This window comes from Aulonocara stuartgranti (genome assembly GCF_965226115.1).
Source record: "Aulonocara stuartgranti genome assembly, chromosome: 10".
Classification (NCBI taxonomy): Eukaryota; Metazoa; Chordata; class Actinopteri; order Cichliformes; family Cichlidae; genus Aulonocara; species Aulonocara stuartgranti.
Window position 1 is genome coordinate 14,586,592 of NC_138946.1, and position 12,573 is coordinate 14,599,164.

At 40.7% G+C, this 12,573-nt stretch overlaps 1 protein-coding gene across 4 annotated transcripts; it reads right to left on the minus strand.

Annotated features, from left to right (window-relative positions):
- Window positions 1-2,905: 2,905 nt before the first annotated feature.
- On the minus strand, window positions 2,906-12,267 carry rbm14a (RNA binding motif protein 14a). Of its 4 annotated transcripts, XM_082548492.1 has the most exons (9): window positions 12,159-12,267; window positions 11,328-11,507; window positions 9,154-9,338; window positions 8,722-8,904; window positions 8,526-8,638; window positions 8,050-8,331; window positions 7,703-7,932; window positions 7,139-7,549; window positions 2,906-3,861 (listed from the first exon to the last, which is right to left on the minus strand). In XM_082548492.1, the coding sequence occupies exons 2-9, from the start codon at window positions 11,486-11,488 to the stop codon at window positions 3,858-3,860; spliced, it is 1,569 nt and encodes a 522-aa protein (XP_082404618.1). In that variant the 5' UTR covers window positions 11,489-11,507; window positions 12,159-12,267; the 3' UTR covers window positions 2,906-3,857. The 4 variants fall into 4 exon arrangements, with proteins under 4 accessions (XP_082404618.1, XP_082404617.1, XP_082404615.1 ...); XM_082548491.1 differs by lacking the exon at window positions 2,906-3,861 and having other exon boundaries at window positions 4,403-7,549; window positions 8,526-8,635; XM_082548489.1 differs by lacking the exon at window positions 2,906-3,861 and having other exon boundaries at window positions 4,403-7,549.
- Between the last annotated feature and the right edge of the window lie 306 nt (window positions 12,268-12,573).

Here is a 12,573-nt window from a genome sequence, read left to right on the forward strand (position 1 = left end):
GGCAGATGTTCTCTTTGAGGTTTCACTTTTGAATGAACATAAATGTAAGAGGTCAGCTGAGATTTGGGTATTTCCTTCGGGAAAATGTCGCGCCATTACTCCTTGTTGCAGTTATTTGTCGTTCTCCGTCAGATGAATGAGCTTTTCATTGTGCACTTCACTCCCACCAACAGAGCTCGATCCATCCTGGGCCAACCTCTGACTGTTACTGTGTCCTCTGTATATAGGTAATGCTGTTCATGTGTTTTTAGACGTGCTCTCTCTCTCTGTAAAGTGATCGAAGCCCCATTGGATGACGTACTGTACGTGGGACAATTTATTGCTGTATCTGTGTTTGAATGGTTGTACTTTGAAGGTGTCATCATCCAGCGATGGGCGGGGTGGGTTAGGGTTGATGTTTGTGATGTTTGTGTCCATCTGGAGGAGTAAGGGTGGGGTCGGGAGGGCTGGGGTTTATGGGGGTAAACTATCACAACTGGTCTATACCAAGAGTGTCTTCATCAAGGAAGTGGACAGGACAGGGTCTGTCCTCTTCAAAACAGGAACATTTTTTGCACCAAAGTCATCATCAAAGCGCAGCTTCTTCTTATTCAAAGTCACTACGGATGGATGATATCAGAACTCAAAGGAATTTTTTCGTTCTTTTACTTTTAGAGACAAAGAAACTGTCTTTTTTTTGCATGATTAAGTGTCGTCTTTTTATTGGCTTGTGTGCCCGGTAAAAGCATGACCATTGTGTGAACTCTCACTTACCGGTGTGTTTGGAAAACGTTAAGGAAATTTCTCCATGAGATTTTTTACTTACCTCTTGACATGAACACTCATTGACATTCATAAATCAACTGTTTTACAATGTAGGGGTCCGTAACTGTTTGAAGGCTGCCTCGCATGCAGAAATGCAACTTGCAAGTAACCCATCAAACTTCAAACACAGTTACCATATCTGCATCTCTGTAAAACATCATGGATGTCAATGTCGATTATCACCTAGCTAGCTAGACATTGCAGTCTTGTAAAATCGCTCTTTATTAAAGCGTTGCTATTTTCAATAAGTGTGTTTGAATGCTTGCTCCTTTTTCATACTATGCCAGCAGCATCATGAGAGGTCGTGATTGAAAGTCCAAGTACTGTAATACGTGTTTGGTCTGGTCCACATCGTGTGGTGTTCTTTATGTGTTTGCCCAGTCTCGTCCTGCCTGTTGTCATAAACTAGACTTATCAGTTCTTAATCATACCCTAAAGCACAGACCGGTTTCCTCTTAAGCCAGTCTTAAGTCCATGAGATGCTTCAAGTGTGTTTTGAACAATTTTGGAAAACTAGGACCAGAAATGTACAGATGTGGGGGTTGGGATTTGAGATCAATGGCATCATTTTCAGCCCAACTGTGTTAGTGCAGATGGGTAAATTAAGAATCTGTAGCATTACCCACATCTCTTGGTCATGTCTTTTTTTCCCCTTCTAAGAATAGTTCATTAATATTATATTCTTCCTCACATTCCCTCTACCTCGCTATGGTAGATTAAGGGACACAGCATGAAGCCTTTGAGCCAAACTAATTGTAGTATTTTATCTGTGGTAGGACTTTCTAAAGCCCAATGAAATAAGATTTGAAAGGCAAAGCTTTAGGAGAAAATTATTTGCCGTCACATCTTACCTTTCCATACAATACAATAAAAAGAACCTCCACTTTCAGTGTACACATTTACCTACACTAATGGTGCACAATGGATGTAGAAGGTTAACACAATGTTTCAAAAGTGGATGCTTATATTAAACATGGGTTTCATAAAAATGAAGTGAGTGGCCAAGTCCCCCCACCTCTCTTAGATTGGAATAGTCACACAGACAATATCCATGCAATAATTGCAAGAAAATTCTTTTTTTTTTTTTTCTGAAACTGGAATGTTTATTGAACCTTCTGACAATTTTTTAAAAATCAATTTGCATTTGAGTTGGTATAATTTCTACTATGTCCATAATTTCTGTCCAATTTATTGCGCCATTTCATTCAGCTTTTTCAGGAAAAAAAACAAAACACACGGATTCAGAAGTCACAAAAACCCATGTATCAAATAGGCATTATAGGGTTAATCTGGTCACCGCAGGAACAGCCAAATTGCTGTTCAAACCATCTGTTTGGAAAGGACAGCCAATCAGAATAAGACAGCTTTAAAAGGAAATGAGCTAAAAAGGTTTGTTTTAGACCCAGGATGGACAGAGGCTTGAACTGAACTGCGAATTGTGCTAAGCTACCCTAGAAAAGAATGAATATACAGAAATGAAAAATAAACACTATAGGTCACCTCTAAAGAGTATGTTTAACAATGCCCAGAATGGAAAAGTCCCCAATTAAATTATTTACTGACTGCACACTCAACAGGAAACAAGTGTTTGTATTCATTAGTGAAGCTACTTCATAAACTAATCTGGCTGATGGAGGCATTTATTACCAGAGTAGAAACTGCTGCATATCCATACCATTATTCCAATGAATGGTGCATGATGTCTCTGCAGTTTCACCTTCACTGTTCCACCTTTGCCCATTTACGTACACAGGCCTACTCCTCATGTTACCTCAGTATATTAGTGTATACTGCTTTCACTACACCCATGCAGTACTGTAGTGTCCATTTGTAAACTTAATTGCTGTTGAGGGCATGAAACTCAGTGAGTATCCATGAAAAGGTCTTGTTTGCAGGTGGAAGTCCGATACCTTCAACTACTTCTTTTGTATATTAAAAACGACTCAATTATCAGGTTTGGATTGTTATCAGAGTATTGGTTTTTATTTGAAAAAGCATAGATTGATGTTTTTGGAAAAAAACTGAATAAAATGTCATCTGATGCTGAGCCCTGAAAGTTTAAATGGCAAAACCCACCAAGCTTTCTGCATCTTCAAATATTCACACAGAGATTGTTTCATTCAGTTGAAATTCATTTTATTGATAATTAAACATTTGAAAGAACATAGGACAAAATGTAATTTAAAACAACATGGTCGCATCCGTGTTCATCGTCATTCATACAAGTAGAATGCGGCATCAAAAATCGTTTTCAGATGGGGGGAGTCGAGCGTTGAACCAGCAACCGATCCTGAGCCAGGTTATTCAACTCTGAAGTGGAGGCCCTACCACTGTGCTCTTACGCAAGGCACTTAACCCCCGAAGAGGCCGCAGGGGCGCTTTTAGAAAAACTAAGACAACCCATCGATCTAAATGTCCCCGACTCTGGCTGTGGTGCTCTTCGGTGATAGGCTGAAACAGGACGTACTTACAACAACATGCCTGCTGCAGAGTGTGTTCAGATTTAGACTAAAGGGGGCACAGATGTCCTTAAAAACTTGTGTGAGAGTGGTCACATTAGGAGCAGGAATGTATGAGCAGAGAAAACTTGAGGGGAGGAGGGAGGGGAAATGTAAGGATTTGAACAGGAAAATAAAAATAAAAAATAAATAAAAATCTCCCATTTAAAAAAAAAGAAGAAAAAAAAAAGAAAAGAAAAGAAAAAAAACCCCCAAAACCCCAAACAAACATTAATAAGAAGAGAAAAAAGATGGGTGAGTTGTTTCAAAAAATAAAAAAAATTCCAAAATCCGGACAAATCTGAATCCCTGAAGGCAAGTGAGATGTAAGAAGTATGGACACAGGAGCATCTGTACGGCGTGTGTGTGCTGGTGAGTGTGTAGGCGTGTTTCGGGGAGGGGTCTGAGTGTGTGGTCTGAGTGTTTACCTTAGTGGGGAGACCCCCCATCGTCCACAGCAGTTTCAGGCCTAACGCTGCTTTTTTCCCCCATTCCACGCTACAGCTGCGTGTGCCGTACGTCCAGGGCAAGGGCTCAGTTTGGCTCCCTCCCACTCTAGCTGCAATAATCAGCAAGAGGAAGAAGGTGGCTGGAGCAGCAGCAACAACAAGGCAAGCAACTAACAGTTCACATGGAGAAGGTGGAATAATGTGGAAATGTAGAGAGGCTATGTGTCACTGAAAAATAATCGCAGCACTATCAGTTCACGTGCTGAATGAGAAGTAATGCGAGTAGCTAATGTGTGGTACAATCACATCGGAGCAACTATTGAGAGTCATGAAATGCAAGAAGAATCAGGTGTGCATTAGTATTATTTGCACTGCATCGCACGTGTTGTCTGTTATAAATTATATGAACTAACCCAGTTATAAGGTGAATGTTGTCTAGGTGTGATTTGGATGCTGAGAAAGCCTGTGTGTGCTTCTGGTGAGATCAGAAGAGAAAAGGAAAGGTCTTCGTGCCTTCTCACTTCTGCCCGGGAAAAATCAGTGGCCTCTACAAAATCCAAAACGACTTTCGCATCACCATCAGCACTGAGAACATCACCTGAAGTCTGCTCAGCTTAAAACCCTTCGATACACACACACACACACACACAGTTGCTTTCTCTTTTTACTTCACTCGCCAATGCCACTACAACTCACCATCACTCACTACATGCTACAGCACAACTGTAATCCCTCCCTGCCATACAAACGGCTGCCTCTTTTTACGAGTCTGGTACAACTGAACTGTCCAACTACACCAGGTCTCCAACTGTTTAGAAAGAAATACAATCACTATGTTTTTATTAACAGTCAATATTCCTACCAAATGTTGGTTGGCATCTTTTTAAATATTTACATTTGTACCAAATTGTAGATTTTCTTTCCGTCTAAATCACAACTATCCATGAGACCAAAGGTGTGACAGAAGCTGATGAGACTTCCAAAAAAAAAAAAAAAAAAGGAAACTAATGGAAGATGTCAAAAAATAAAAATAAAAAAATAAAGAGGAAAGAAAAATTAAAAGTTGAATTTTAATTGCTCAAATTCTATTAGCTCCATTGGCCATGCATCGCTTGCTGACATTCCTCCTGGCTCTTATAAATTCACATATATACAAAACCAACAAAAAGAAAAAACCCAAAACTATTGAACAACTGAATGTTGCTTATAATCAGAGAAAGATGTGGATGCATTGAACACAAAACAAGAACTAAGTGTGAATAACTACTAAATTACGTGAAGACTGTTCTGACATTTAAAGGCAAAACCGACCTTTAAAGCAAAAACTGACAGGACATATTCAGTTCCTGAGGTTGGAACATATTTTTGTTTGCACAGACCTCAAGATTTACAGAAAGCCAAGAGGGGAAGAAAAGTAAGGTAAATTATAATCATCTACCTCAACTGAAATCATGCATTCTTGTGGGTCTACTCTGCTTTAATCGATACTGCCCAAAATAGCAAAACTATGAAACATCAAGCAGGTTATTCACACACTGCTTATATCCATCAAAAACCAGTCCAACTCTTGTATGTTAGGAGGATGGTCTAGAAATTTACCTCAAAGTCACTCCTCTCACCCTGCAAATGAGTAAGCTCAGGAAATGTTTTCATGTGAACAGCCCCCATTCTTTTATTTTTTTAAGACTGCACCGTCAGCTAAAACCCCTTTCAGACACAGCAATCTCACTAGGTCTACCTAGTAAGACTTACATATTTCTTTTAATATGGTGCATGTCTGGATGCATGCTGTCACATGTGCGTCAAAAACAATAATCAAGTGTATGTGTTTGCTTTATTCAGTCCAGAAGACAGGATGATGTCTCTGAGCTTGTGTGGGAGAAGCTGCTCAGTCAGCAGCCCACACACTCAAAATCAGAGAAACCCTGCTGGTACTGACGATGAAGGAGAGAACAAATGTTCTCAAGTGAAACTACATCTACAGAGTGATGCTTACAATGCCCAATGACACCAGTGAGATAGGTCTTTTGGATATATTGAAAGCTGTTTGTGTGCCTGAACGAAGCCGTGAGAAGAATTCATGTATAATCCAAGTGCTGTCTATCTACAAGACTGATGTTTTCTATCCCATGTCTGAAAGGGGCTTAAGTGAAACCAGCCTGATACATTATTTGAGATGCCATCTGGTCAATTTAACAACACAATTTCAATCTGTACGGGATCAAATTTCCTCAGTAAATGAAACAATCAATTTGATTAACCACTCAAACTTCCTTTTACCTCATCTCTGCTTTCCATCTTCAAACACCATATTACATGTAGAGGTTGTGCGTCTGATCAAAACAGGTTTATTGTTACGAAAGCATCGCTACAAATGACTTCAGACTAAGCCTCGTTACATACTCTACAAAAGCCACAACAAATATGCAAGCACAACTGTTTGTACTTTGTTATTGTTGGAGATGTGCTGAGTCAACTTTGTGTTCTTCATAGCAGACTGCAGTTTGAGGTGCTGTCTAACTGAACAACATTATACAAAGAGATGTTTCTTCAATACCCTGACAGATATACAAAAGGGGACAAAATTATAGAAACAATTAGTATAAAGCAATACAGCTCAACAGCACATTAAATTGCAGCCAACCCAAAGTTGGCCGTCATGAATGAACATCATGGGCCTGTAGAGAAATTAGTGTTTTATAAAAACAATAACAAAGCCATACAGTCCCAGTTGGACAGGATATGTTTCCATGGATAAAACCGGTTTATAATTTACTTATCTGTACTTTGTATTTTTGTCTGCAATATACGATGAGTTGCCAGACTGCACATTTCATGCAGCAACAATCTTTTATGTAGAGTACATAAAATGGCTTCGCCTGACACCGAACAGAAAGCTCTTCTGAAGTGACAAAAACCCACCTTCTGAGTCCAACCTTGTTTGGGGCAAAATTTAAGCTTTAACATTCAACAAGGAACCAGCTGTGCCTCTATATCACATCTAACAGGAACTATTAATGCTTAACAGTACTCCAGTATCAGCTGCCTCCCTCATCTCCACTACTCCAGAGACCTTGCTAGCTCATAATCATCCACTTAACTGAGTAATCATCCATTGAGAGACTAGTTGGTCAAGATGGAGAAACAGGGGAGAATCACAACCTTGCCCACTCTCTTGTTTTTCGCCTTTAAACTGTCCCTTATGTATGCTCGCTGACGTACACACACACAAACACATACACGCGCACACACACAATCACACATCTGCCATGTGTAAAGGAGCGTGTGGGAGGGGGGTGGGACTATCGATAAGGGGGTTCTGGCGTGTGGTAAGGGTAATCGTGGCGCGGGGGCATGGGTTGCCCGTGTGCGGGTGTCTGCTCATACGGTGTGGAGGTGGAGTAGCTTCCCGCTCCGTAAGCTCCCGATGAATCATATGCTCCCGGTGCCCCGTAGCCTCCAGATGTGTCATAGCCCGCTGAGGCGTCGTAGCTTCCAGACGAGGCATCGTAGCTCCCGGATGAAGCGTCGTAGCTCCCCGATGAGGCGTCATAACTTCCCGAAGTGTCGTACGTTCCTGGTGCTGCATAGGAATCCGATGCGGCATATGTCGGGAGTGCTGTATATGTCCCTGGTGGTGCAGGGGTTGTGGTGGAAGCAGGTGCCTGTGTGGTTGCCGGTGGAGGCGGAGGTGGTGGTGGAGGATTGGTGTAGGCATACTGGAGGTACTGGTACTGTTGCTGGTACTGTTGATACTGTTGGTACTGATGCATTTGTTGGTAGTATTCTGTATATGACCTTGAGTCAAAATTAGAGTTGAAGAAAAGGTAAGAAATAAGCAGGAAAAAAAAGGCACACAAATCTCAATAATATGACCATGTTATATTATCATAAACTGGTTTAAGCTTAATTTTCTTCTATCACTATCTGCTCTTTAAATGTTATGTGTACCTCGCAACAGGATCCGCTCCTTCAGGAGTTGTGGTGGTGGTGGCAGCGACGGGGTCTTCAGGTGCTCCAGGTGGTGTTGGAAGCAGGGCACGTCGTTTGGGGCGTATCTGAGCAAATGAACCCGGAACAGGGTCAGGGAGGAGAGGAGCTCGATTTCCTCGTATTGGGCTGCGGTCCCGCTCATTATCTGAAGGTGCTGCCTTTCTCCCTGCCTGCTGCTCTGCCAGAACCTTGAGTCATAAAAAAAAAAACAAAAAACACACACAACACAGATAAGATGACCGTTTCTGAAACACAATAATAGACACACAAGCACACAAGACATTTTTACTCCAAAGTTAACAGACCTTCTGTCCCTCCTGAAAGAACTTGGCTCTCGCTGCTTCGAAAAGTGTTGTTGGATCTGGTACAGTCTGGGGCTCCACCTCTTCCTCAACTGCGGCCGCTGCAGAATTGTGATTTGCCAGCTCATGAAACACCTGGTCAGCTACAGATCCATACACTTGGCTGGCAAGAGCTCCATATATGACTCCATCTGCACCTTTAGAACTGGTGATCCCTTTCAGAGCAGCGTAGGTGGGGTCAAAGGATGTGGTGTTGTAGAAAGAGTTATGGACACTTTGTTGAACCTGCAACAAAAGAAAATTCTTAAATCTAGTCCGTCTAAACTCTATGGTGCAATATAGGGAGTTCAAATTAAAGTTCATAAAAGGCTTGACTGACAATAAAGTTTCCTAAAAAGTTGTGATATTCATTACTTTGAAAAACAAAGAGCAGAAGGCTTTCAAATGGCAGTGGACATCCTGGTGGAGAATATACTTACTTGTATGGGTAATCCAGCTGCAGCAGCTGCAGCTGCAGCAAGCACAGCTGCTTGACTCTGATGATGCTCTAGTGACGGAGGCGGTCGTGGAAGAAGACCCTCTCTGCCACCTGCTGAAAACATGATTACAACATAAGCTGCATTTCATTTCTTGGAAAACAAATTGCCCTTTCATCATCACCTGCTGTTACAGCACCTGTGGGGTTAGCTGAATTTCCAGCTGTCATAATCTGGTTTATCAGAGGTTGGGCTTTGGACAGCTCTACAGCCAACTGACGCCCCTTGAACATGGTCCCATTGAGTGCCTCAATAGCCGCCAAGGCTTCCTCCTTCCTCTCCATATGCACGAATGCATAGCCAACATTTGAGCATAACCTTGCTGTAGTTTACAGGAAAGAGAAAGGTCAACATTAGTCTGAGGCTGATTTTTACAATGAAATGTGTGCATCCCATATTTTATGTCACATCAACTTGAAAGATTGGACCACGATGCAAACCAGAAAAGTCACTTGCTCAGAGTTTAAAGTCCCCAAATCTGTTCTTATTCAAACCAGCTCAAGTTAATTAAATCCTGATGCAAATTTCTCTCACACACAATCTTTACAGATTACAAGGCTTTATACGTTACCTTTGACTTTATCACAGTCTAAAACTCTTCCGAAGGTTGAGAACAACCCATGCAAGTCATCTGCTGAACATGTAGCGCTGAGGTTCCCCACAAACACTTTAGTGGAGTTGGGTGGGCGTGCTCGTGACTCTTCGACTACCAGGGGTCTGCCTCGGTACTCTTTGCCATCAAGATGTCGTATCGCCCTGTTAACGTAAGAACAGCTAAATCATAAACACATTCAAAACCACAGATGAGACTATCAGTAATAACATTTAACTGCAATATACGGTCACTGCCTACTTCCCTAAGCACACCTATTCAAAGGCTCATTAATGCAAATATCCAATCAGCTAGTCACATGGCAACAACTCAAGGCATTTACATATGTAGTCTTGGTGAAAACTACCTGCTGAGGTTCAAACTGAACATCAGAATGAGTAAGAACGGCAATTTCACTTTGAATATGGAACACCAACTTCCTGCTATCCAAGACCAGGAAACTGGTGCTACAATTTGCACAGGCTTGCCAAAATTGGACAATAGAAGACTGGACAACAACTGCCTGGTCTCATGATTAAGTCAACATTCATATGGTAAATATTTATTCTGAATGTGACCATCAGTTCACTGTACTTAAATGTCCTTCAGTCACTAGATCTTGACCCAAAATAGCACCTTTGGGATGTGCTGGAAGAGCAGACTCACATTATAGGTGTGCAGGCAGGACAAATCTGCAATGACCAGATGATTTCACATCAATATGAACCAAAATCTTTGATGAGACCCTGTTGAATCTATGCCATGAAGAATTAATGGAGTTCTTTATGGAAGAGATCAAATACCAGCATAACAAATACTGCTGCAGCCTTTCCTTGTTTTACTAACTGCACTTTAATAGGAAGTAAACAGCTACTGTAATTAGTCAGACCACAACAGTGTTTGGTGAGAGAATGGTCCTGTTCCTGTTTTCTTTTTAGTATCTTAGTTTTTCAGATACTGCAGCCTGTTGCTTCTTTCATACCTTTATAAACTTTGTTACTTTTATTGTTTGACCTAGGTCTTCCAATTTCTAATAATAATGAAAGAGACAATTCTTGTATCTGAACTGTTTGTCTCCACTCAGACATTTTTTTAAGGTGTCTGCAAACTGTAAACTATTGCATGTGTTTTAGGCTTCTACTGTATTAGACTAGTATTAAGCAGGAAAGTGAAGCTAAGCAAATGGTCAAATTAAGCTTCTATGCATGGATCTTGGGATTTATAATTAGTCATTACTTTTATAATTAGTCATTACTTTTAAACAGTCAAAGCACTGGAAAGGTCAAATATGTATATACTTGTTACTTTTAACCTTTAATTTATATTGTATAACTCATTGATATGATTGTTGTACTGTAACAAATATGTAGCTCCCAGAGTGGACTCATTTCTGTGAGTTGTTTTAACACTATAACAAAAACATCATTTATTTACAATGCAGATAGTGCTTACCAACTGTATCGTTTAAGAGGTTCAGAATATGTACTACAATACCAAAAAATCAAACTGAAAGAGAATGACATGTCATGTAGACTAAATCTGACTAAACTCTCAAACATTAAAACTAAAGACATTTCAACTTGTTTCAATTTATTTAACTAAAGTCTAGTTTATGACATGTTTTTTTTTTTTTTTTTTTAAACGTTTAGTTTTACTTAAGTATAACAACCTTGATGATAAAATAAATGAACGTTTCTGGTTTTGGAATAGATAGATTCTATCTATCATATGATGTTCCTAACTCACAATAGGATTTTGAAGGCCACTGTGCACATTAGTGCAACTGGTCAGAACAAAGTTAAGTAAAGAGACACAGAGCAATGCATGGCAGATGTCTGTGCAATACTCTATTTAAGAGTCTGCTGATAAGCCATAATTATTTTGGGGGTTAGCTTTACTTTACTACACATACTGAACATCACTAATACAAATGTTACATTTCTGACGCATGTTTAAAAACGACAAAGCTGGACTACTTTAAATGACTAAATACAATGAACTCAGTCTGCTCTTATACTTTGAGAAAAGAATGTATGTTTTCATGTAAACTACATGACTCCTTTTGACATGATTTCCGAGATGTACAACAACATTTAGGAAAGCAAAACACTAATTATATCTAATAACAGTGATGGCCAGTGTAACAATTATACCTGTCTGCTGCCCCCTCTCCCTTCAGGGTAACGAAAGCATACTGTCTCAGCAACGAGCAGGTGTTGATCTCTCCATATGGACCAAAGAGCTTGTTCAGTTCTTCGTGCGTAGCATCTATAGGAAGGTTCCCTACAAACAACTTCACGTTCTCACCGCTCATCTCTGTAAAAACCAGGCATCTGCAAGAGAACAAACATGACGCGGGGAACATACGGTCATTTGTGATTTGAGCAACGGTAACAGGCTAGCTAGACGATTAGTAGATCTCAACAGGAAATTTGCTGTCTTGAAAAAATCTCGAAAGGCCTATCAAAGCTGATTGATCCCCCCCCCCCACACACACAATCTGGCGTTATTACCAGGCGGGGTTTTTTTTTTTATAGCTATTTGCGTATTCGCCGGATTGCCACTTGGCAGTCGCCGCAGCGACGCCAGGAGGTATTATTAGCTAAGCTAATAAAACCGTTAAGTTGGGCGGCGAAAATGCCTCCAGATTAAAGTGTGTAAAATGCCTAGGTTAGCCGCAGAATGGCAAAAGACGAAAAATAGCTACATGTAACTGTTTATATAGCTTACTATAAGCACCGTTACACGACCAGCAGCACGCTAAAACTCCAGACACTCCTGGCCATCTTGTTGAGCATTAGCTAATGTTAGCTACGCCAGCTAACGCTAACGTAGAGGGTTTTATCTGAGTGGTAGCAAACGTCTACCAAAGCTAAAGCCAGGTCTCTGTTACCAGTTATCGTAAAAAAATAACTAAGCCCGTCTAGTTTTCATATTTGAACAAAAATTTTGAATTATGCCAGCAAAGTACACAGAAGCCTTACCCAACGCGGTCCTGGAGCTGTCGTATTTAAACCTCACATCCGTATCCGGTTTCCTGAGGCAGGGTTGCACACATGGAGGGCGCAGTTTCACCAAGACGGTCACTTTACTGGCAAGCCACTATTTTACTTGCATATCTTCGCGCTAATGTGCTAAAGTAGACTGTAGCACTAACAAAATGGATGAACGGAGGCTATGGGTTCTGTAACTACAGGACTTTAAACCAATTAACCCCTGTTTAACTGCTCTTCTAAAACGACTTGTTACTATTATCTGTACTAAAAAGTAATAGAAAAATAAGACATAACTCAAGTCTTATGTGGATCTAGAACACGTGAGTCTGACGTCATGATGACTTGACTTGACTCCAGGTGAGATCAGGTGGGTTAGGAGGAGGAGCAAAAGAAGGCATCTTCA